Raw genomic sequence first — 26438 nt, 5'->3', positions numbered from 1 at the left:
AGGGCTAGGATTAAGAGGTGGAAGAATAAATGGTTGGCTTAGATTAGAGGGTAGGTATATAAAATAGGAAAATATTAAAGAGGTGGTTAAAGGTAAATTAAGAGATGAATGACACTTGTCATGGAGGGAAAAAGCTAATGAATTAATTAAATAAACAAAGATTTATTTATTTAATAGAAGAGGTGAGACCAATTCAATAAATAAAATATTTATTTAATTTAAGGAAAGAATAATTTAAATAAATAAAAATATTTATTTAAATGAGGAATGGCTAGAAGAGGATTTTTTGATTTAACTAAATAAATAAAGATCTATTTAATTAATAGAAGGCTATGGATAAATTAATTAAATAAATTTAAAATATTTTAATAATTAGGCTAGGACAATTTTAGGTGCCGACAATAACAAAATCAATGCAATACTTATTCTTGGCCTATTGTGATGGTTAAATTGTGGCATTGTTCTTGTAACCATCAAGATTCATATCCTCATACCTGGCCATTATGATCACATGCATTATGCCTTCATTGATTTATTGTGTAATGAGTTTGAAACTTTCCGTTGAAGTTGTTAGCATTCATGCCATTGACTCAATGTGCGAAACCCTCGATGGTCTAGTGTGTTTGTGGACTTTGTACCCCTATTGGGCTATTGAGCTTATACGTTTGGTTTGTTCATGTTAATATTGTGTGCTCAGGTTGAGGATGGGCCCCTTATTTATGGCTTCACTTGACTCGAGCTAGGTCATCAATCTATATGTTACTGATCAAAAAATAAATAAATCAAATAAATAATATCATAAGGAAAACTCATGGAAGAACATCACTTGAAAATTAACTATTACATTAAAGACACTCTAATTGATATTAATTGAAATATTTTAGTGATGTCCACAATACTAAGTAGTTTATGAAACGAAACCAACATAAATTCCAACCAACAAACCATAACCCTTATTTCTAACCACCCCTATTTCTTTGTTTACCATGGGTCTTCTACCATGAATTTTAAAAAAGTAATTTGTTATTTTGCTATTCATTCATCCTCAAACAAATAAAGTTATTAAAGATTCTACTTTTAGAGTGTTAGGCTAATTGATATGTATGTTCTCATATGTCATACACTATGATATAAAGCTATTATGTTTCCACTAATCTTGGTGTGCAAGAAAATAGATCTTATCATCTCACTCCCTTTTAAGTGTTTTCTACCTTCCTATTTCACACCTAAGCTGATGTGAACTAGCTCTTAATCAAATTATTAGCATTTTAACTTTCCATTTTATATGTACCCTATAAACTCTTTTACTCATAATCCCATATAAAATTAAGTTGCTTGATATAATATTTTCTTCACTGCACTAAGAGAAAAGTTCATGGGTATATGGAAAAGTTCATGGGCATAATTTTTTTTACTATTAGACAGAGAAAATATAGTAACGAGGAACCCATGGTGAGGACCTCACATGAGAAGTGAATAATTAATATTTTTAAGTTTCTTAACTAGTTGGAAATACTTGTATATAATTACGAATTTAGTTGGTTTTTCACGTTAAAGTTTCTTAATTAGTTGGAAATATTTGTTATGTCGAGAGGCATCTACAATGACATCAAAATGTTCGTAAACAAAAATTCAATTTTGAAACAATTTGACATGCAAATGACGGTAAATGCATGAAATATGCCATCTTTTATTTTTTGTGGAGGTATTATTTTATTACTCCAAATAAAATAGAACCTTAGCCACTTGTTTCCAACTATATGAAACTGTTACATTCAAATGATAGTGGAAGAGTGCCATAATATTTAAAAGGGAACAATCAATAAAATCAAGTACTGTTGAGAGGTTAGTGAAGGAGTGGGCTTGGCAATGTGAGTATCTAATGATTCTAAATTCCAGGTTCATGTCGTCGTCTTAGATATACTAAGATATAATTTTGAATTTAGTTGGTTTTCTACACTCAGTTCAAATGACTCTCGTGGAATGATTTTTTTATCCTTCAACCTTTTTTTATTACTTTTAAATTGTTAATGATAACGCTCTATTCATAAAAAAAAAATAATAATAATAAAAAAAAATAGTGGTATATCAGCATGTAATATAAAGGAGAGATGGAAATGTTTAAAATCTTATCTATCGAAAAGAAAGGAAAAAATGTCACAGGCATTGAGCACGCTGTCGCTCACTCATGGCTTCCGACTCACAGGCCGCATGCAGACACAAATGGTTATGCCTTTCCTTGATGGTCAGTCAACTTCTTCTATTTTTCTTGCTCTTCATTTGAGGGTTTCTGAAAATCCCACTAATGGGCACTGGAAAAAAACTTCAAAAAATTTCGAAATGGCAGGTTGAATGCTTTATAAGTTAGCAGTTGCATGTTAGACTAATGATAGTATCTAGACTAAGTATGGAAGTATACAAAGGCACGAAACGTGCATTTTGGGTAGATTGATGCTGTAAAGGAATATATTCTGACATTTTAAGAGATTAGATTCCGAGTCTTTTGAGAAAATGACTCACACTGTAGGCCTACATCAAATACCTCACTTTGAATGGAGTTAAACTATGAGATATGGAGGACTGGTCTACATCACACAGAAAATACGTTGAATTTTGCAGGCTTCAAGCTAGCTAGGATTTTCACAGCTGGTAGGATTTTCGATGCCTGATGTTGATGTTAAACGGGGTTCACTTATGTTATTACTACTGCAAGTGAAAAGAGTGGAATTTAGAAATAAAATTGTAACTGGACGCTCGAAGTTGGTACTTTACTATCCCTATAAACGGGAAAATATAAGTTCAAATGGAAGTAGTTCTAGCGACAATAAAAACAGTTGCAGTAGAGTTGCTGGATACTTGTCTTCCCCTCTCTGGATGATATACGAATCTGTGCATAGGATTCGGATACGGATACACAGCTTTCAACTATCAATACTATACCAGACATATCTAGATACGAACTTATAATTGGTCCATATGGATACGACTGTATACAGCGCCATCTTGTCTGGTGCCGTATCCAGTTTAGGGGTTTAGGGAAAACATTCAAAATTTGCAAAGATAATAAAACTTTTAAAAAGTTGTATACAAACTTGCTCGCTCACAAATTTACATATATGTATACCATTTATATAATATTTATGTATACTGCTATACATACACACATATTATAATTGAAAAACTCAGATTCAATAATAATCTGGGCAATGTGAATTTTTTTTAAATTTGGGAAAAGCCCACTCTAAAGAAGAGAGAAAATTCTATGGCGAAGCTAGTCTACCAAGAATGGGTCAATGTAAGGCCAAAGCAAAAATTATTATTCTGCCATTTAAAGGAAATGCAGAAATGGTAGAGCATTAGTTAGCTCAATCCTTCAATCAAAGCATAATTTTTTTTTTTACAGCAAAATTATATTTTATCTTATAGTCTTTGAGGGTCTGGCTGAAAAAATTTATTGTGTGTTCTTCTTGATCAGTTTGACCTTTTGTATTTAGGCCAGCAGTAATGCTATACTCTCCTATAGATCCTTGCTAAAAGCAGGATTAACCAAATCAGGGGCTTCTGCAATAGTTTGCTTTATTTACTCAAAACTTAAAAGCCTTTTCTATGAGAGTCTCCATTAGGCCCTTCATAGTCTAACAACATTGGAATGCTATATATACATTAAAATTACTATAGATAAAAACATAATCTAACAAAATAAATATTATAAACTAAAATATAAAAACCAAAAAATATATAAATAAATATCTTAATTTTATGTTTTGTACCCTTAGGCTTATAAATAGTTGAATATAATTTTTTAATAATTGTTGTATTCAGCCATATTTGTATCAAGGGGTCATGAAAACTTGCCATATACGAATCTGATACCTTATCCATTTCCATGTGACCCTAGTTTGCAGGTGAAGAGTGGAATGGGATTCACTAGCTAAACATACAAATTAGGAATCAAACCTATTCACATCAACAATACATTAAAGAATTATCAATAGGCTCAACTACAAACCCTTGGGAGAGCTGGGCACATGGATTGATTATTCTTTCTCTTGACTGATTTGATTTTGGATATGATAGAATAATGAAAGGCAAGAACTAGGTCTAAATATGCAAAATTGATAGTAACCAGCATAAACAGTAAGCGACAAAATAGATATGCAAACTCTGAGAACAAATTTGGAAATAGGGATGAGAGAGGAAACTATGTTTGCAATTCGAATCTGAAATTGCTGGACTATGTGGCTAGGTGTCCTAGTCTTGAAGGTGTTTGATATAATTATCGTGAACAGATTCTAGATCAGGATGTCCACAGACCATCTCCTTGAAATTTTGTTGGAAAAGTGTTGGACTATGTGGCTAAGCCACAGTATCCAGGGTTTTATGCTACTTCAAAGTCTGGATCTCTTTGTCTCAGTTTGCGCTTTATGAATCTGTAATCCTTCTTTGTCAAATCTGAATCCTGCACACAATAGAGAGGAAAAATGGGGTTGGGCTCTATAGGGATTTGCCTCAGTCAAACTCCGAGTTGGGAATCAACCCTACAACAATGATAGATAGGAAAAGAGAGCTTACCCTTATAGGGCAGGGGCTAAATCTGAAATAAAATGCTGAATTAGCAAGATTACACCTCAAGCTTGATGATGTTGGTGATGATGCAATGCTCTTTGGATAGAACCCTCAAGTGTTGATGCAATAACATGATATAACAAGACACGATCAATCATAAAAGCCCACTTGCATGAAGATTTTTTTGTACCTTGATGCTCCATAATACTCATATTTGAAGGAAGTTGCTTGTAATACTTGCTCTAAAAAGTGATTAGGATTGTGGATGGATGAAAATGAATTAGGAAAGACAATCTTATATAGGGTTCCCAAGGCATTTCATAAATTCGGCTGGCTTCCAACGGTCATATTGAAATTATGAGATTGGATAACAACTGGCGGGAACCGGCACACTGACAAGTTCAATTTTAGGCCCAATTTGGGGGGACTATCGTGCCTAACACCCTAGTCCACCAAGACTATGGTGCCTAGCCCCACAGTTTATGTAGAAAGGGTTGGAACAAAGGCAGATTTGGTATGCATAGGCTCACAGCATAGGATTTGATCACCAAATCAGCAACAATTTGACAGTAAAAGGCCTATAAATAGGCTTGGAAAGAGCTATGAGGAGACACACTAAGGCAAGAGCCCAAAAAGGAGTGTGAAATTGTAAGGTTTTACAATTTACGACACTACAACAGGGAATCTGGATTATTATAAATGTGCATTGGTCTGATTGATTGATTGATTGCTTTCTGTCTAGAGTTTATAGAGTTTACTTGGCTTATAGATGTTCATAATGTCTTTCTCTCTTTGTGGCTTCCCGATATAATTCTTTCCAAGAGTAAATTCTGTAAAAACTTTTGAATTCTCTGAAATTCTCAATGGATGCCATGCTACAAATAGAACTTGTTATAATTGTAACAATTAGGTGTATAATTGGTGTTGTCAAAGATTTTAGATGTACATGGCATTAGACTGCAGTATCAAGTTCTTTAAATGTGAGAGGCTGATGTGATGGAGACTGTTCTTGCTGTTGTGGTACATTCTTTGATTTTATTGAGCTTGTTGTGGAGGGAGCACTTTTTCTCTTGGAAAAATTTGTGTCAGTTGATCAGCATCTTTCCCAAGTTCTTAAGATTCGATTTCATGGATTGCATATCTTAGTTCATGGCTTGGTTCTCCAATGTCCATGGCACCATCTCCTATTGCATATCTGTTTTGATTCTTTTAAGTGATGATCGGAACCCTTGTACTTCATTGATTGTTATGAATTAATCTTTTCTCTTAGTTTGTTCTTTCAGTTCGTCAAGATTTTTGGGCCTGAAATATTTACTTTGTATTGCAACATAGGCCTCAATGTCATCATGCAATTATCCTTTAAGCATTCTGTCAATGTAGGAGGGAGAGGGACTCCCTCGACAAAGGGCCATCTTAGTCAGCTAATTATTCATGACTACTTTATTCTTGAAAATTCATATTTATCTTCAATGTATGGAAGAACATCTCTCAAGAAGAAGCCTAAGCCAGTATAGTGACTGTTCATCAATGTTATGCTTGGATTTGTGGCCCACAAACTCTTTCATTGGATGACAATGTTGTGAGTGGGTTCACTCTCTAGCTGCTTGCATTGAGAAGATCTCTTATGACATCTTCCAATAGAATGTTATCTTGATTTTTCAGTTAAATACATGAATGAAGTCCTTAAACCCTTGAATAAATTCATGCTTATGCTGATTGTATCACTCAAGGGCATCTCCATGGAAATCTTGATTAAGGTACCTGTGGCCGAGGTTCAATCTTTGTAAAGGATTTCAGATGGGCCATTGAGTTGCTACCATTGGATGATAGTAATTGATATTACCCGAATGTTAATTGCTGCTATATAAGATGCCATAGGATTATTTTTCAATGTCTGAATAACTGTGTTAAAAGGAAGTCTTCTAACCTTCACTCAGCTCTATTGACCAGTGGTGGTGGCAGAGCTGACTTCCGATTTGTGGAGAAGGCTGTTGTACTGGTTGTTATTAGCAGCCATTCTGATAATCTGATTTTACATTTGATTGAGCTATGTGTTTTACCACTGCTTGCATCTGATTATTTGATTCATTACTTGCACCATGAAGGTTTGCATGTCAGGGTGTTATTATTGCTGAAGTGGTTGTGTCAGAAAATTTCTGAATTGGCTGTGAAATTTGAGTCTGAGAAATCCTTATAGACTATGAAACTTGGGGTTGTGATGCTTTAGCCTCATTTGCTGCGACTACATTAAGGATGATTCAGCCATGATTGAACCTGTTGCAGCTATTGCTGTGATTGGTTTGGTTCTGGTCAAATGTGTTACCATGGCTGAAGTGGCGTAACCAGGAGGAGAGCAAGGTGGGGTCTTCTCATATGGAAAACATTGCAAATTGATAGGTTACACCTTTAGGAACATTGTTATAAGTTTATATGTAATGGCAGCAAGCTAATTTTGTTGTTTGTATCAGGAGTTGAAGTCTGCCTTGTGAACATGTTCAAGATAGGCTTGTATAAATTGTGGAGTCTCCAGAGTTAGGAAAGGAGCTGATTGCAATTCACATTCTTCATGTTCAGAATTGTATTCATTAATGCTATTATCATCTTCTTATCCTCAGGTATATCTTTAATGAATATTTTGAGCCTCATCTTTGGAATGATCTTAGATCATATTGTACAGATGGGTCTTCTAGGAGCAGTTGTTTTCCCTTTGGGATGTTTAATATAGATTTTAGATCTAGTGTCGATCATATTTATAGGAATTTTGTTGTAAATGGAGCTCTGATAAATAAAAAGGTATGGATGGCTGAATTGAAGATTTAAACCAGTTAAAAGGAGGGTTGACATTGGGTCAATTGAAATGTATGCATTAGAATGAACTTCCTAGAGATAAGTAACCAAGCTTATGAGGGGCCTATTATAAGTTTAAATCACTAAACTTATGAGGGGCCTATTATAATCTCTTAGAAATAAGTGTTAGGAATTAGGATGTTAGGATACTAATCATTATAAACAAAATATAAAATAAATAAAATTGGAATCATATGAGCATAGATTTTACACATTACACAAGATATACATGGGGGAATCCCTTTCAAGGAAACAAACCCTATAAAGCATCATTTTATTAGAAGAGTTACGAAAAATAGTCTATACTTCCACATGGCCAATAATGCCTCCCATGCATAGTGATATAATTCACTATAAATCTCCAAATTTGCACTCTCAAATGAGAGAGGACCTCCTTTAATATAGGAGAAAGGGTGGCAAAATACCTTAAGAGGCATGAGCCACACCTATTCAAAGCAACCATTTGTAAATAATTAATAATCTAATAATTATTAGAATATTAATTATTAAATAGTATATGCTTTATAACATTAGGTTTTATGACCTTACATCAAAACAATATTAAAATATTATAAGGGTATGACCCCTAATAACATTATTTTCTAGCAATAATGAATTGATATAATTGAAATGAAAAGGTTAGGATTGAAGAATTATATGCTTGTGGATAAAGGCCTGCAGATTGTGTTAGCATGCACTCAAAACAAACCAAATAAGCATGAGAGGAACATGAATGCATAACTTGAAACTTGTTAGCATGTGGACCTCTTCTTTGGGCTAGAGCAAGCTGTGCCATTAGTGAGGTGTCTTGAGTTAATGCCAAGTATCTTACAAGACTTCCAAACATCCCAGGTAATTGGGCAGCCTACGACTTTCCTATATCAATAGGAATCCTCTAATCATGAAATTAAATCTACCATAGCTCTTCATTGAAGTCACGTCTTAAAGTCCACAAAAAATCCATACCTGTTGTAAATTTCTAGTAGATGTGTTCATGATTGAAAAATAATCAAGGAAATAGTCTTCTAAGACCCCTATATATACATGTGAAATTTCTTGCTTATTCTCAAAGCCATTTAACCATACTTGTCAGCTTGCTAAAGCACAAAAATCGGAGAAGTACAAGGTCAGATGGGATTGAATCTGTCACTGATACATCATTGGCCGTTTCGAGCCAGACCACACCTGTATTTGTGAGTTGAAAAATCCCCAAAAGGACCAAGAGAGGTAGAGAATGATGAATTTAGGCCAATGTGGCCCTACAATATGAAAAATAAGGACATAATGAAATGATTGAAGGAACCTAAAGCAGGTTACAAGAAATGAAATTTAGGTTAACGTTGAAATGGATGCTCTACTCATCTTTTCTTGTGATAATGATTGATTGGAACCTCTATTGTGACAACAAGCTCCTTGACAATATAAAGTGCCACCATCCAAATTTATATGTGTACAGAAACCATCAAGTCTGGGGCTTTTGTCATCTCCAAAACTGAAATTTTCCTTCCTGATTTCATTGGAGATTTGAGGCATTATCTTCTCATTGTCTTTTTCATCAATAGTGTTTGGAATATTCCCAAGGGAGGATTATGCCTCATCTTTAACCAAATCAACCTCTCTAAGGTTTGAAAAAGACTTTTATTGCATCTTCTCTAATTGCTTTATTTTCTCTCATTTTTTAAACCATTTATGGTGTTGATTTTGCACAATCAATTTTGGCCCTTTGAATTGTAGTAAACATGTCAAGAGATTTCAAATTGGGTATTTTGTTCCACTTCTTTGAGCCAGATGCTCTTTGATTTCTGCTTCTAAAATTATATCTCCATCCTCAGAACTTTGTGCAGATCCTTGGTTAAGGTTCTGTTTAATGCTTATTTCATCATCCATTTCCTGCTTATCAAATACAATTTGAATATTTCTAATTCCTTGCCAAAGATTCTTTTCCCTTGAAGTAAGTTTCCAAAAGTATTTGTGTAGAATTTTTTGCATATCCTTAGTTAAGTTTTTTTTTCCTTGCATATTGTTGGGGTGTTCTCAATGTGGGTGCACACATGACTGTGCCCTCCTTGGTCTGTACCCTTGGTCTTGGGTAGACCAACAATCACTCAACAAGTGGGAGATGCCACACTGGCCTATTACTTGGGCCTTGGAAGAATTTGATAGTTCACCCAAAGCCCAACTACTTTGTAGGATCTAAGTCAGGTTGTTAGCTTAGAATCACAATGGCAAAAAGGTGTCATGTGGAAGGTTAGTTGTTGGCATGGCTAAGACTCGAGCATGGGGTGAGCATGCTTAATCATTTTTGGATATTAACTATGAATTTCTTCCTTAGGAATTTAGTGAAAATTGAAGTTATACAAGTATTTGTTAGTGTTTTAATTTGCCTTTCGCATGATAACACAAAATGGAGTAGTGTGTGAGGTAAAACCTCTCTTCAAATTAGGAGGGCAGCTCCTTGAGATCCAACTAAACCCAAAATTAAACTAAATTGACCCTAGTGTAAAACTATAGACAAGCTGCATAGATATGCACACTAAAGAAAATTCCTTGAAGGGGATTTGCATAAATGAAACTAATTAAGTGCCTATGTGTTTGCCTCAAATGCATACATTCGGTTGTTAATTGCCATGCCTTGCAAACGGGATTTTTAGATATTGAACTATTCAGTGCAATCTAAACTCATACAGACACCTTTAGGCAGGCTAAAATAATGACCAACTATTCAGTGCAATCAAGGATTTGAAAGGAATAGCAACACATAAATCAATACAATTTTAAGAACTGAGCAGTCAAATTGTAAAAAAGACCAGCACCCAGGTAAACAATATTGCCAATACAAAGCTTGATGGTACAATCTACATTCAACTCGATTTCATGAAATTGTAAAACATAAGTCTTAACAGTATCTTTAGCTTGAATAACAGTTTCTGTTTAAGAATGATTTCTGCTAAGGCACTTGCTTACAGGTTATAATGAATACTTTTTTGACATTTTGTCATATCCTCTTTTTTTGAAACTATTAAAATAATTAAATTTTAAGTTGTCAAAAAGTAACTTTAGGTTATATTTAAAAAAAATCCTTATTCCTAATTTTTTAAAAAGGTGGTTGAAAGCGAATTATAAAGTGTTGCTAAGCCCAAGGTCTAAAAAGTGAGTGAAAAAATTACACTTTGTTAAAAATAACTCTGACAGAATAAAAACATTATATTATTTTCCCTAAACAGGTTATAAAAGGAGGTTTTGTCTCAAGAAAAGGGTTGCTTGCTCATTTTATGAGTTTCTTCTCCATAGAATGAGCACGAGTTCTTCTATTGCCTGAGGACAAAAACCCTTTTGGCAAGATGGTTTTGGGGACAAAAACCTCTTAGCAATACGAGTGATTTCATCCAGAGAACATCCAAGTGCTGAATGCATCCAGTTTTATGGTGTTTGGTACTTGTTGTTTGGGTTCTAGATTTTGGTTTTGGTTTGTGGTATTTTAGGACTGAAGATTTTCTAATTTCTAGTTGATTTGTGGTGTGGATATTCAGAAAATACAAGAAGAATATTGTGATGCGTTTCTAGTTCTGTGTTGAAGATTTTCAAATCTTGAAATTCCAGTTTGCCATATCCTTTCAATTTGGTGAGCTAGTTTATTAGTTCTAGCATTATAATTTTTTGAAAATTTTAACATATATTTATATTTGAAGTGCTGGTATTACTTTTAGATATCTTTGCTATGAATTGGTGCTGGTCTCTTCTAAGTAAGGGACAAATTGCATCTTTTATTATTGAAGAATTGTGCTCTTCATGGGTTGAACTTCCAAAAATGAAATCGTACTTTAAAAACAAAAGTCTTTATCTGTTTTACTTTTTGGTGGGATCAAATCTCATTTGAAGATTGATAATGATTTGAATATTTTATGAAGGACTTTGAGAAATATTGCCATACATCCTTTTGATCTTGCATTGTTAACAGATGTAATTCATATTTGATATTAATCTGATGTTATGAATTCTGTTGTACCAAGAAAGGAGACTATAATACTTGAGAAGTAATTGATGCTTGTTTGGCCATCACATATGTCTTGGAGAGCAGTTGTACATTTTAAGTATTAATTAACCTTTGTTGCGGTTGCTACCTTGTGGTAATCTCAACTTTATGAGACATTGGGTACCAGTAGCTTGCTTATTCCGACCTTAGCTTGAAAAGGAAGTCATGGATTTGATGGTTTGTTTACACTTTCTATAAGGAGATTTCAATTAATTATGGACTACAGATAAATTTGAAGTTATGAAGATTATTTGTTAAAAGATATTTGTAGCATCAATTTAGGTATTCAAGACCTCCTCCTCAGCCAGTTAGAGCAAGTTACAACAACAATTTTTTCCAAGGATTGCAATCATTTGGGTAATTTATTATTTCCTGCAGTTCTCATTCAATTTGTTTGATGAAATGTCTTCTTTAGGATCATGGATGACTATCTGATAAGATACCTCTTTTTGGTTATTTAAGTCAAATATTTGCTTTCCTATCAATATTGTAATAATTGGCTGTTTTACTTCTAGCTAAAAGTAACATTTGATGTTGTAAAAAGACGCTGATGGTTAACTGCTAGATCCTTGTTTTTCATTGTCAAAGATATTAGTCAGTTTATCTGTTGGATGCATTCTAATTTTAATTTATGATTTGTTAGTTTGGCATGTGCCTGAATCAGGTGATATTGTCCGCTATTTTGGCATTGACCCATTTTTTCTTGTATTCAATCAGTTTGGCTTGTTCAGAATTTGCATTTCACTACCTGCCATTTTGGCATTGATTAATTCTATGATCTTGCTTTTAATGTAATTTGGTCAGCTATCCACCAATACATCTATGTTTAATTCCATTGCCTTCATTCTAGTCTCCCTATTCAATCAATTTGCTCACATTGGCAACTTGTTGATAAGAATTAGCATTTGAGTAATTGCAAAAATTTCTTGTGGATTTGAGTTAAAGACTTGCCAAGGACATTATAGATCTGAGAGTTGTAACTAAATATCTCAAAAAGAAATGTTTTCAAGTCTAAAGGTTATAGGAAAAATGGAAAGAAAGATTCTTTAAAGCAAAACTATCCTAAAACAACTAATAAAATACGAACTAACTAAAGCAGCCTAAAAACAGGTCCTCATCCACACCTAGGAATAGAACACTTGAAATAACCATTGCTAGAGTTGACTAGGGCCAAAAATTGCAATTTGCACATGAATGACCTCCATGATTTTGATGAAGTTTTTCTTGTTTGAAACATGGCAATCCCCTGAAGACACCTGAAAACTTAAATGTTTCATCATCTTGATGCGAATCTGAAAAGTCTTATTCTTCTGATTCTGCATGAATCCTTAACTGGATAAATAGCCCCAAAACTCTAAATTGCCGGTTCGGGTTTGGGTTTGGGTTTGTTAGTACAAAAACTTATATATATGCAGCCTATAAGCATGAATTAAGATTAGACTGCAACATAATATCATATAAAAGACAAAAACACCATAAACTTGTAATCACAGCATCATGATTGATCATAGTTCATACCTATTGATGTGTTTTTTAGGCACAATCAAACACAGAATAAACTACCAAAAGTATCTTATCCTCTCTTGATCAAAATCTTCCCAAATGCTAAACTGTGTGATCAATTGGAAGACTCCAAGGTTTCTATTGTCGGGTCTCGACTTGTGGATAAACTCAATTGGTCGTTGTGATTGCCGGTAATCCAAGGCGACTTGCATTGAATACTTGCATGCTGAACGTTTGGATGTTGCTGGAACTTGTTGTGACGTATTCACACATCGCCCCATTGCAAATGGGGACCCCCACTTTTTGCTTTCTGGGGTTAGCCCTTTTGGTTTTGTTGTTAGTCGTTTTAGTGTCTTAGCCTTTGCATTGAAGGGATTGAGTCAGGTGGATCTCCTCAAGAGGTCAGGTCAATTGGGTGATTAGGGGTTATTTAGATCATTCCTAGGGTGTTTTTTGTGTACTATCCGGTCGCACTTCAAGGTGCTAAATCAAACCTTTGTTGAATGCATAATGTCCTCCTAGGTCCCATCCCTTACATCAAGGACAAAGCTAATTCGCGTTAAGGAGTCTAGAATGTCATCCTGATCCTCAAATGTCCTAAAATTTGGCGCTGTCTGGAAAATTGAAGAATCCTCCAAAAACTAGATTTTGCATTATGGAGGTTCGAAACCACTCTCAAACATCCTGACAATATTTATGGATTATAACTTAAAGTATAAGATTATACTTAAATGTTATATTCCATATATGAATCATGACAGAGAGACTAACATGTCAAATTTCGCTCTTGACCCTTCCAAAGGGTCCAGAGTGAATTTCCTTATATCTCCCTTCTTGGTCCTAATTTGCCTCATAAACCTTATCCCTATGGCGTGGTTGAGAGAGTATTGATGTGTGAAACAAAGTGAAGTGATGAAAAGTGAAGGATCTGAGCATAATTGCAAATTTTTCTCCTGACCCTTCCAAAGGGTCTAGAGCGAAATCCTCCAAATGACTTATTTCTTCACTAGGGACATCAGATGGTGGACATACATGGCAAGGAAGGGATTCAAAAAGGACAAGTCTAAAGCAAGCTAAGTGAAAAAGGATGAGAATTGAGCCTAAAACATCAATTTCGCTCCTGACCCTTCCAAAGGGTCCAGAGCGAAATCCTTAGGAAGACTCTCAATTTCACCTAGTGCACTAAATGAACCTTGTTTTGATAGCAAATTGACTTGATGGTGATGGGAGGAGGTGTAGTAAGTTAGGTTCAAGACAAAGAAAGGATGAATGGATGAAGAAATTGGGCCTAGGAAGAATTTCGCTCCTGACCCTTCCAAAGGGTCCAGAGCGAATTCTCCTAAAAACACTATTTTCCTCCTTGTTCAAACCAAGATCTTTGTTCTTAGGGCATGCTTGAGGGAGGATGGATATATACTTGCCTTAAGAACTGAATGGAAGTGAAGGCAATGATGGATTTGAGGTCAAAAGACAAAATTCGCTCCCGACCCTTCCAAAGGGTTCAGAGCGAATTTTCATAGAATCCTCCCTTTTGCTTCAAATTTAGACTAATTTTGTGCCTTGGAGCCTTAGCTTGGATGTCATCATGCCTTGGAAGCAATTGAGGGGTGAAAAACTGGAGGATTTGGGCTTAAAATGCAAATTTCGCTCCTGACCCTTCCAAAGGGTCCAGAGTGAAATCCTTAGGATAGCCTAATTTTCTTGCCAAAAATGTTGAAATGGACATCACTTTGAGGGTAGATTGGCTTGATAGTATGGGGGAGGACCCAAAGGCCTAGCCTAGGATGAAAGTTCAAAGAAATGATGAAAGGTTGAGTGCAAATACAAATTTTGCTCTTGACCCTTCCAAAGGGTCCAGAGCGAAATTCCTAAAACCTCTATTTTGCTTCATGTTTGAAACCAAGGTTTTTTGTTCCTATGGCGTAGTTGAGGGAAGATTGATGTATTCTTGCCTTGAGAAGAGATTTGAGGCAAAGAGATGATGAAATTTGGGCTAAAATGCAAATTTCGCTCCTGACCCTTCTAAAGGGTCCAGAATGAAATTCCTAGGAGGTCTAATGTTTTGCCTAGGTCCTTGAGCAAAACCTATTCCTAAGCAATTTTGAAGGCAAGTGACTTGATCTTGGTAAGGTAATGTTGAAAATGAGGTCTAATTGAGCAACTTTGTCAATTTTCGCTCTTGACCCTTCCAGAGGGTCCAGAGCGAATCTCATTATAGGTCCTGTCCCTGGAGAGGATCCAGTGTGCATTTTCTTATAGGTCCTGTCCTTGGAGAGGGTCCAAAGCGAGTTGATCTTAATGCTTTCTTGTTGATGATTTAAGGTAAGAAATGCTATGTTAGAGTGAATATGTCATGTATTCTTAATCATCTTTTGTTTGTTTTGCAGATCAACAAGAATTGGTGCTAGAAGGAAGAACAGACAACAACGACCTATTCAAGTTCCATCATCATTAAGGACACCTCAAAAGCATGGAGGGGGACTCAAGGTGCTTCTAAAGTGTTGGAAGACCTCAAAATCATGGAGGGGGACTCAAGGTGCTTCTAAAGTGTTGGAAGACTTCAAGTGTTCAAACAGTAAAGCTAACCATCCTCAAAGACCTCATTCTACTACATGGAGAAATCACAGGATGTCAAGTAGAAAGATCTTATAAACATTTCAAGGCGATATGAGCCACAAGAGGAGGAGTGACTTGACTAGGAAAGAAGCCTCATCAAGCACAGGAGAGCCAAGGAGAGGCATGCCATCCATCAAGAACATCAAGGACAGAGGAGGATCAACCAAGGTTAGTGCAAGGGTACGTTGAAGAAGCAAATAGTTTCAGAAGAGTTAATCAAAGTTAGCTTCTCAGCATCACCAAATTGAGTATCAAAAGATATACGAGCAAGTACCAGACAAGGTGGCATCCCAGTCACTGTTCCTCCAGTCAGATAGGTCCACATCAGCATGTCCAGATTCAATGTATCTGACTCACCAGTGATGGCACAAACTTCAAGGCACCTACCCCTGCTTCCTATTGGTTCTCAAACATTGAATGTAATTTTCTCATTGGCTAAGGGAAGTTTGTTGTAACAAACCCTAATTAGGGTTTCATCTTGTAATCCTAGCCATTGATTGTAAATCAATCAGAGCCGTTGAATTGTAAAGAGCTCCCTATATAAAGATCTGGCTCTTCATTTGTAAAGGCTAATAGTTAAGAGTTAGCTAATAGAAGTTAGAGGTTAGTCAATAGTGAATAGTCAGTGAAATAGAATAGAAGTTAGAGTAGATTAGGAAGAGAAGGCAAGGAATTGTTGCCCTGATTGTAAATGAACTCCATTTTCATTGAAGTTATGGTGAAGTGTTGTTTCTTTGCAATATGCATGGTTTCTTGTTGAATCTTCATTTTTAGATGGTAAATGATTAGATTGAATGAAAGCAGTTACTGAATGCACTCGCATGGAATCCGCCTAGTCCAAACCACTAGCCTCTTGCTAATTGTAAGGGCGTCCTGCATGGTCAATTGGCATTGAATGAGCTTAATCTCGAGTTGTTACACGTCTATTGTTCATGCATTAACTTGAATGATGATCAATGTTTGACAGTGATGATTTGAACATCTTCAAAACTACCCTAGAAGGTCGCACCGAGCTGGTGTTGAATTGTTCAGTTTGATGGTGAGACCTAGCCCAGTAGGACTCCACCTAGTCGTTCATCCATCTTCTTGCATTCTAGGTCTTAGATTAGATTCTCCAAACCCTGTATCTTTTGCCATTTCTTTATCTTCCAGTTAGTAGATAGGATTCAAGTTCTAGCAGATTAAGCGCTCCGGCAGTCGAATGTAAGTCCCCTTGTGATTCCAGCATAATCACATTAGACCAAATTGAGCTTATCCACACGTAGAGACCCTACATATAAGAACCTTGGAGTCTTCTCGAATGATCCTTAAGCGAAATCTTCAACATTCGAGGAAACTTTGTTCAAGAGAGGATAAGATACCTTGGTATTTTATTCTGTGTTCGCATGTGCATGAAAAACACATCAACAGAACTTAGATTCTAACTACTTGCTTGAAAAATAAAATGGCAAAAGAGATAGGGTTTAGGAGGACTACGCTACTCCTAAGAATGCAAGAGACAATGAACGATTGGATGAAATTCAACTAAGCTCTGCTTTGACATGCAAAGCAATAACTCTACAAAGCTTAATGCGATCTTCTAAGGAAAGCAGGTGATGTTCAAATCACTATCAACAACAAGGATACCATCAAGGTGATGCATATCAAAGTACGGATAGCAATTGAAGTTAAGCTCATTTAAGGATTCCAGTTGACCACACAAGGCAAACTTACAATCAACAAATTGCTAGTGGTATGTGTTATCACAAAAGCTTGCACCCTTGCTGAGCTATTAACTCAACAACCGTGTGAAACATGGAAACAACCCGGAAGTGTAGGACCTTGCGCAAGGGGGTTGAATCTCTGGAGAAGGCCGACTTCCTTCTCAATCCAGGTGCAGGTGTTGAACTATCTCAACACTTCAAAACTAACTCCTAGGCCTATCCTAACAAATTGCAGAGGTAAAGGGAAGAGAGAAATGCTTGAAAGAAAAGGAGGTGATGCACCAAGAAGAGATTGTTCCTCTCCCCACCCGAAATGGCACGAGGAATCAACTGAAATACTCAAGAGATGCACAAACTTCAGTTGCATGAGTGACCCAAACACATGTATGGAGGTTAGAATTTGTTAAGTGTCAAGAGGGGAGAAGGATTCCCACAAGTCACACTCAGAAAAACAAGTTAACACAACATATATGGAGAGAAGAGCCACAAAACACACACTTATGATGAAAGTAAGGAAACATACACAACATGCATAAGTTGAAGGAAGGCAAGAATGTAATTTCAATTCATTCAAAGGCCAAAGGCCAAACTTACAGTTACAGAAATGCAAAAATAATTACAAATCTTCAAGAGAAGAGAAAGAGCATAGGAAAGCTCAAGGCAGCAGGGAGAGAACCCTTTACAATGAGGCTTAACAACCTTTATATAGAAAAATGGTTACAAGGGTGATCATGACCCCTGTATGTCAGTCTGGAAGTGCATGCACTTGACCTCTGTACTTGCAAGCAACCTAGCCATACCCACAAAAGGCAACTCTAAGAAGGTGGATTGACTGACCTTCCAAAGTCAGAGTATGCAGACATGACATAAGTCACCACAAAAAGCATGTCCCCGTACCTCCCTTGATGGAAATCCCGCCAAAAACATTAAATGCACTCCTGTGGCTCCACAAAAGAAAGTGCATAAGTCACCAAAACTGTCGGAGCATTTAAAGCCTTGAGTGTCGATCACGCCATTCGGAAGTGTCGCCAGTCGGAAAGAAGTTTGGGGACTTTGGAAGCTCGGGTTCCCGAAGTAGGGAAGACAAGGAAAGAACAGGAGAAAGGAGAAAGGAGAGCAGCAAGAACTTCGGAACCTCGGGGTTCCGAAGTTCCGGAGAACTAAAAAAAGGCTAAGGAAAGAACTTTGGAACCCCGGGGTTCCGGAGTTCTGGGATAGAGAGAGGAAGAGAAGGAAAGGAACTTCGGAACCTCAGGGTTTCGGAGTTCCGGGGAAACTAGAGAGAAAAGGCAAGGAGGGAAGGAACTTCGAAACCTTGGGGTTCCGGAGTCTCGGAGAGAAGAAGGGGAAGCAAAGGAAGAGAACTTCGGAACCTCGGGGTTCCGGAGAAAAGAAGGAAGAAAGGCTAGGGGGGAACTTCGGAACCTCGGGGTTTCAGGGAACTGCTCAAAGGAACTTCGGAATTGGGTTCCGGAGTTTCGGGGAAGGGAAGAAGAAAAGAAAGGAACTTCGGAACCTCGGGGTTTCGGACTTCTGGGGAACTACGCAAAGGAACAGACCCTCGGGGCTCCGGAGTTCTGGGGAAGGGAAGAAGAAAAGAAAGAAACTTCGAAACCTTGGGGTTCCGGAGTTCCGAAGAGAAGAAGAGAAAGGGAAAGAAGGAGAGGAACTTTGGAAACTCGAGGTTCCAGAGTTTTGGGAAAAGAAAGGAGAGGTAGCAAAGGGAAGGAACTTCGGAACCTCAGGGTTCTGGAGTTTTGGAGAAGGAAAAACGAGAGAAGGCAAAGAGAAGGAACTTCGGAACCTTGGGGTTCTGTAGTTCTGGAGAAGGAGAACAGGAGAAGGCAAAGGGAAAGAACCTCAGAACCTTGGGGTTTTGGGGAAGAAAGAAAAGGCCAAGGGACGAACTTCCTCTAGACAAGGAAACACTTTACACTTCATGATTCTTTTGCTTTCTCCTTGATCAACTAGGGCAGCGCTGGTCCATGGATCATATCTCTGATCGGTTCTTATTAATGGACCAAGGGTGTCATAAAATGACAACAATATGGATAAATGAATTTCACCATTAGTCATTCACAATTCCTTTCATTCATTCAATCAACATAAAAATGAATTGAGAAGTAGAGACCACGCAACTTGTTGAAATGACACATTAATTCACCATAGCTTCAATGAAATCATATGCTCTTTACAACAAGATTTTGGCAACAATCTTTGCCTTTTCCTAATCTAATTTCTATTTTTTGATTGCTAAGTATTTTCTATTCTATGAGAAAATTGAGCCTTATATAGATAGCTCTTTACAATGAATGGCTCAGATTGATTCACAATCAATGGCTGAGATTACAAGATGGAAACCCTAATGAGTGTTTGTTACAACAAACTCCTCTGACCAATGAGAAAATTACATTTAGGTTCAATATTGAATGTGAACCAATGAAATATGAGGGTAGGTAGCTCAAAGTTTGTGTCTTTGTAAGACGAGTTAGGTGCATTGCATATGGACATGCTGACGTGGAACCTCTTGATTGGTGGAATGATGACAAGGACGCCACCTCAATTTGCACTTGTAGACTTTGATAGATCAACACAAAGTGTTTGAACAATATCTCTTGATACTCAACATTATTCAATTTGCTCAATGTGATGATGATGGGAAGCATCATAATGTTTAAACAAACTTTGATTAACTCTTTTGAAACTATCTGCTTCCTTGATCATGTTTGATGTAGACTATGTGATGCCCTTGGTGATCTTGTCTTGTTCATGATCTACTTGACCTTGAGCTCTAACTTCATTTATTTCCATTTTGCATTGCCTCTTTACATCAGACCTTATGTTTGTGATTTCTTCCTTAGTCACCTACAAAGCAAACAAAAGGGTATCAAAAACATAGAATACATATTAACTTCACTTACCTTTCACTCACATGTCTGATTTTGTGCTTGCTATAGGTCTGATGCAATGTGAATTTTCACACAATTCTGCCCAGGCTGCCTTCAATTTGGACTGAAAATTTTCCAGACTCGACTGATAGCCTTTATAATGCAAATCGCCCCTCTCAAAAGTATATTTTGATCAATGAAATGATCAAAATTCTTTGTCCAAATCGCTGATCTCCTTTGTTCAATTGCTGTCTTGAAGATCAATTTTTTGATCATCTTCAATTTATCATTTATGAATCATCTATCTCTCTTTCATTTAGATCTTGATCATCATTTTCAATTTCACTTTTATTGATAAACTTAGGCAGCATACTTGAGTTCATTTGGACTTGATGAAAACTTCTTTCGTTTGGACTTGCTCAAAGCCTCTTTTGTTTGGACCATTTTCATTTTGCATTTTGTTCGTACCTCTTTTCTTTATTATTCTCAAACTTGAGTGGGGTGGCATTTTGACATCCATTTGCACCAAATTCGTTTCATGTTTCATTCGTACCACTTCCAAGTTCTAAACTTTCAAACTTGAAGGGCGGTATTTTCTCCCTCATTTGGACTAAATTGATTTCATGTTTCATTCGTACCACTTCCAAGTCTTGAACTCTCGAACTTCAAGGGCGGAATTTTCATCTCCATTCATACCAAGTTCGTAGCTCATTTCATTCGTACCTCTTCCAAGTCTTGAAATCTCCAACTTGAAGGGTGGAAATTTCATCTCCATTTGTACCTCATTGATTTTGTGTTCCATTTGTACCACTTTCATTTTTTGAAATCTCAATTTAGATGGGCAGAAATTTTAACGTCGTTTGTACTTGACAACATGAGTGGCTTAATGATGTTCATTTGGACTTGATCACATGAGTGACTATTTCACCTTTGTTTGGACTTGTTGAACTTGGCGGCTTTTTCCTCTTCATTTGGACTTGTTGAACTTGGCAGCTTTCTCATGTTCATTTGGACTTGAAGGCATGAGCAGCTTTTCCTTCTTCATTTGGACTTGATGGTTGGAGCGGCTTTTTGTTGTCCATTTGGACTTAATATCCTTGGTGGCAATTTAGGCTTCATTTGGACTTGATATCTTTGTCGGCAATTTCACCTTCGTTTGGACTTCTTCACTTGAGTGGCAATTTCACCTTCGTTTGGACTCAGTACATTGAGTGGTATTTACCCTCTCATTTGTACATCAAGATCTTGATTGGCATTTGCACCTTCAGTTGCACTTATTATTTTGCCTTCATTCATCAAACAGATCAGGTTATTGAATTTTGTTTGCACAAGACAAAAAATTGTCCAACATATCACCTATATCTTCTAGCATCAATTCCTATCATTGAGAATGGGTGATTTTGTCTTTGTTTATATTAGCTTATCCCTTTGATCAAATGTTGATGACAGATCGGTGTTTTGTTCTTCAATTGTACACTCTCAATCATGGGCGGCATTTTCACTTTCTTTTGCATCATTTTCATCTTGCCAATTCCAAACTTGAAGTGGAGGCTTTTAATAGGATCATTTGCACAAAGTCATCTGGTAAAAAAAAACATTACTTATCCTTGTATGAACAAAAATTCTTACTCCTGAATCGGTCATTGGAGCTTCATTTGTAGCAGATGATGATCAATCAATTTTACCTGCTTCTCCTTACCAAGACAAATCGGTCTTAAGGGTCTGATTTGTACAAAACACAATTTTATGAACACCGTACTTATCTTTTCTGACTGCCAATTCTCTCACATTGTCAAGTGGTGTTTTCTGCTCTTACTTGCACAATTGAATCAGGCCTGATTTCCATAACCTTAGGTCTGATTTTAGGATTTTTCACCTCTGACTTTCTGTGTTTGCAGGATTAATTCTATCTGAGTGCATTCTTCATGTGGTGACGCACAGATCTTTTCCCTTGTGTTGAGGAGTCCCCATTCTTGGTTTGTCATCATCTTATATTCCTTGTGCCCCATTCTTCATTTGTTTACAACCATACCTGCAAAGACGCACGAATAAAACATCATGCACATTAATCATATTTCTGAGTATGAAACAATACTTAGGTCTGATTGTGGTCTAAACTCAGAGAAATTAATCCACTGGAAATTGCATTTAAAATTTTAAACCAAGGGTGAATGAGGTCTGATCACTTCCCAAAGATCTGATAAAATTCCCAGTGATCTGATCAGGAACCAGCCTACTTGACTCTTCTCTTACACAGCTTATCCTTTATAATTCACCTCATTTATGCTTGAAAATCTTCTCTCCTTTGAATCAAATTAGTAATTAAAATCTTCTTCCACTGTGAATCCTTTTGAGCAGGTACGAACTTGGAAGTTTGAATTAAAGTGATATGCTTTAAATCCTCCATCCTAAAGTTTTAGTGGGGCCCAAAACATGCCACGAATGTGGAAAGGGAGGAAAGGTGTAATGGTAAGGGGAATATTGTGGCAAGAAAGGTGGGGGAATGTGGTAAAGAGGTGCCACAAAGGGGATAAGGTGGAAGGAATGTGGGGATAGAGTGGATGCTACGGTGGGATAGGAGTTAAGAAAAAGGAAGTTTGGGGAAGGTAATAAAGAAGGTGCCAGGGGGATGGGAGTTATAAGGGATAAAGGATGGTAAGTTAGAGAGGGGTGCAAAATGTGGGTAATGAAAGGGGGGTTTAGGATATGAGGAGTGGGTTAGGTTATAAGGTGTGGGTGTTGGGGAATATATGATAGGATGATGTGGGAGGTAATAAGGGGTTATGAGGGGAGTTAGGATAGGATAGGGGTAGGGAATAGGGGATAGGGGTAATAAGGGAGTGTGGGTAAAGGATGGGTAGGTTAAGGGGTGTGAGATAGAGGTAAGCTTAGGGGAATAGGGGGGTAAAGGGTAAGGTAGTGTGGGTAGTGAATGGGTAGGTTGATGGGTGTGAGGTATAGGTTAGAAAATGTAAGGAATGGAGGGTATGAGGTGCTTAGGGAAGGGAAGTTAGGAAATGGGAGTGAAAGGTAGTGGTAGGGGTAGGTTAGAATGTGTGATGGAAGTTGGGAAATATAAGGTAGTAAGGGATGGGAGGTTAAAAAAAAAGGTTAAGGGATGTGGTAAAGTGGGTTAGGATATGGGGATGGGTGGAAGGAAGGGTAGTGGTTAGGATAAAAGTAGGTAGTGGGGCGAGATGGAAGGGGAGATTTTTCGATGAAATGTTAGGAAGGTGAGGTGGGAGGATATGGAAGAAAAGATGGAAGGAAATGAAAATAAGGGGAGATGGAAGGGAAGTGATCGGGCTTGGGCATCCATTGGTAATGCTGGGAGAGGCGGATCAGAAGATTTGGAGGGCAGAGGAAATGTTTTACCTCACTTCATTCTAAAGAGCTAGACTTGATCAACTCCTTACCAACTACATGTCTCACAGATGAGAGGCTAATAGCAAAGACTCGACAACAACCAACAACTAAGCTAAGACAACTAACCTAGGAAGCGAAAAAAAAGTGGGGTGTCCCCATTTGCAATGGGGTCATGTGTGAAAATGTCACAACAATACCATCATAGCCAAACCCAAAGGCGAACCGGAGTGGGACCCGAACCCAAAATGAACCGGACCAGTACCAGGCCCTAAACCCGGTGAACCCTGCAACTTAGCCAAAACTCCCTAGGGTTTGGCACCAAGCTGTTTTAGGAGTGATATGATGATGAAAAACTGTCCCAAAGTCTAATAAATCAGTCACAATACACAAATAAGTGCTTCCTCAAACTCACTGTTGAAGTTTTAATATTTGCTGATAAAACTTGCTGAAAATCTAATAGAGGCGAGGCAAAATAGCCAAAGGTTCAAAGATAAAGACTGATTGTGATTTAAAACCCTAGGCATTATCATTGTATGGAAGTCTGAATTTTCTGAGTAATTCCCTTGGGAAAACAAGACCCATGCAAAATGAAAATAGCTCAAATTATTGCTAATATTAGGTGCCTTTTGATGGAGATTGGTAAGAAGTTTGCTGAAATGCAACTGTCCAGCCAATGATCAAAGAAAGCTCACTGAAATTTGGATGGAAAATGTGCTCTAAATGACTGAAAATGCTGAAGACCTGCTAATAACAGCCATTCCTTGTGTTTGAGTGCTAGGTGGAATATTTGAGGACTTAGGTCAATGAATGTTTGGGATGGCTAAAATCCTTAAAAAGTGGCTGCTTTATGCCCGCTTTCATCACATTAAGATAGGTGGATCTATAGACTGATGTTGCCTTCTTATTTAGGCACACAAAGGTTTTGGATGGCCTATCCATCACTAAAATGAATTGGTGGAATTTCTTGCAGGGTGGAAGTTTCAAGTACCAGGAGTCATTTTTGTTCTTCAGAAACTTGTCTGTCTAATTTTGTCCAAGCATGCACCTATACTACATCTGGCACTTTTCCCTTTCAGCTTGGTGAAGTTTGTCTACACTTGAACAATGTTTATGGTCCTTAGTGGAGATTTTGAGTGATCAAGCCACCATATACGCATGCCTAGAATCATGAGGCAGAATTTGTCTTAGATGTTGCCACTTCTATTCCTAGAGGAGATTTAGGTGGAGCTTGACAAGACTACTGCCACTTTCCAAGTGGAGTTTTTACCCCATATTGCTAGTTTGCCATGACTTAAATCTGATCTTTGGACAACTTAAGCCAAGGAGGAAATAATGACTCATTGAGCTATCCATCTGTTCTTATTTCAAACATCATCTTTTGCTTCTTACTAGACTTATGGTACTTATTACCTTACAAAGGCATTAGTTGAAACACATAGACCATGACAAGATGATCTTGCAAACTGACTTGGGAGACAACAATTGACATTTAATTTACACATATATTGATGATTGATTTGACAAATGGGGAGAAGGTAAATACAAACATTGACTTTTGTATGGGTGAAATTATGTCCTTGTGACATTGCATTACACACTTCTCACAAAACATAGGTTAACTCAAGGCAACTATTTCATTATATACTCATTTTCAAAGTATTTTATACATATGGGGACCCTTCCAATGTTTTGCATAGGATACGTAGAAGCATACTTAGCCTATTCTATTCTATCTTACTATTTCCAATTTTGTCTCCCATCCTCTTCTTCCTTTTACCTAGCCTCACTTTATCTTCTTATACTCTTCTTGTTTTCTAGACAAATGGTGGAGGTTATCTATAGAATGGATGGTGGTTTTGGATGTTGGATACTTGGTTACTATTTTTTCTCTTGTACTTTTCTAGCTTAGCTACTAAACCACCGAAGGGATGAACTCTTCCTTGCCAACAATCCCTAGACTAATTTTCTTCTTTGTCCTTGGATAAACTAGTGTCTCTAGTGGAAGGTTGAAGATTCTTAGTGATATATTTTTGAGGGTGTACTTCCTCAATTGCGTACAAGGGTAGCTAATTTAGTTTTTTCTATGTTGATAGCCTCCTCCAACTTGGTGTTGTCCTTTAAAGCTTGCTCTAGTTGGCTTGTGCAATGGTTGTAGATAGTTCATCGAGGTTTGCTCTAGTTGGGTTACTTCCAATTTTGCAACTTGGAGAGTGCTAAACAATTTCTTCCTCCATTTTGCATTACTTTTGGAACTAGGCCTTTGACGAATCCTTGAGCAATTACTTGCAACCAACTTTATATCAATTCAAATGACACTCCACGTAAACCCAAAAAATAACCTACTCCACTAAAACCCCTCCCCTACCAAATTCAACACTATTCTATTCATATTATATCACCGTTCCTCGTTAAATCCAATTACACATTTGGAATACCATATGATTTAAATAAATTCTTTCTAATCACATTTCAAATGGGTAACTAACCTTCTTAGAAATCTTAATTATATTTATATCATGTATGATTAGCTTAGTATTCTCACATGGTATAGCAAGTCCCGAGTTCTTTGAAGGTTCAACTCATCCTTAGCAAATGACGAGAATGGATGATGGCAAATTTTTTTTATTAATGGAGGGTTTGCATTTGGGTGTCCTATTGACCTTTTACCTCAACCCTCTAGCCTTGGACTTATCTAGGTCCAATTGTAACTAATTCCTCTGGTGTAAGTTGGACCTCCCTTGTCTCGAATACACCATGAATTATTACTTAGTGGATTCTTCAATTGTGGGTCAAAATATTTTCCAAGCTTTGGCCTTAGCTATATGGTTAGGTTGGCGATTGTTTGGGCATCATGTTCTAATTGTTTGACTAATGGGTATTGTTGCTTGCAACAAACTCAACTTGTTCACAATAGTG

At 37.0% G+C, this 26438-nt stretch overlaps 1 protein-coding gene across 1 annotated transcript in view; it reads left to right on the top strand.

The window, feature by feature from the left end:
• The first annotated feature begins 2099 nt into the window (after positions 1-2099).
• LOC131068565 (SAP-like protein BP-73) overlaps positions 2100-26438 on the top strand; it is a 56193-nt gene continuing 31854 nt past the window's right edge. The window contains exon 1 of the mRNA XM_058003789.2: positions 2100-2245. Coding sequence (XP_057859772.2) covers positions 2155-2245 — 91 coding nt within the window. The 5' untranslated portion in view covers positions 2100-2154. The remainder of the gene's footprint in view (positions 2246-26438) is intronic.

Source organism: Cryptomeria japonica, chromosome 11 (assembly GCF_030272615.1).
Source record: "Cryptomeria japonica chromosome 11, Sugi_1.0, whole genome shotgun sequence".
NCBI classification, from domain to species: Eukaryota; Viridiplantae; Streptophyta; class Pinopsida; order Cupressales; family Cupressaceae; genus Cryptomeria; species Cryptomeria japonica.
The sequence above is the reverse complement of the archived record's forward strand: the minus strand, read 5'-3'. Positions and strand labels throughout refer to the sequence as shown.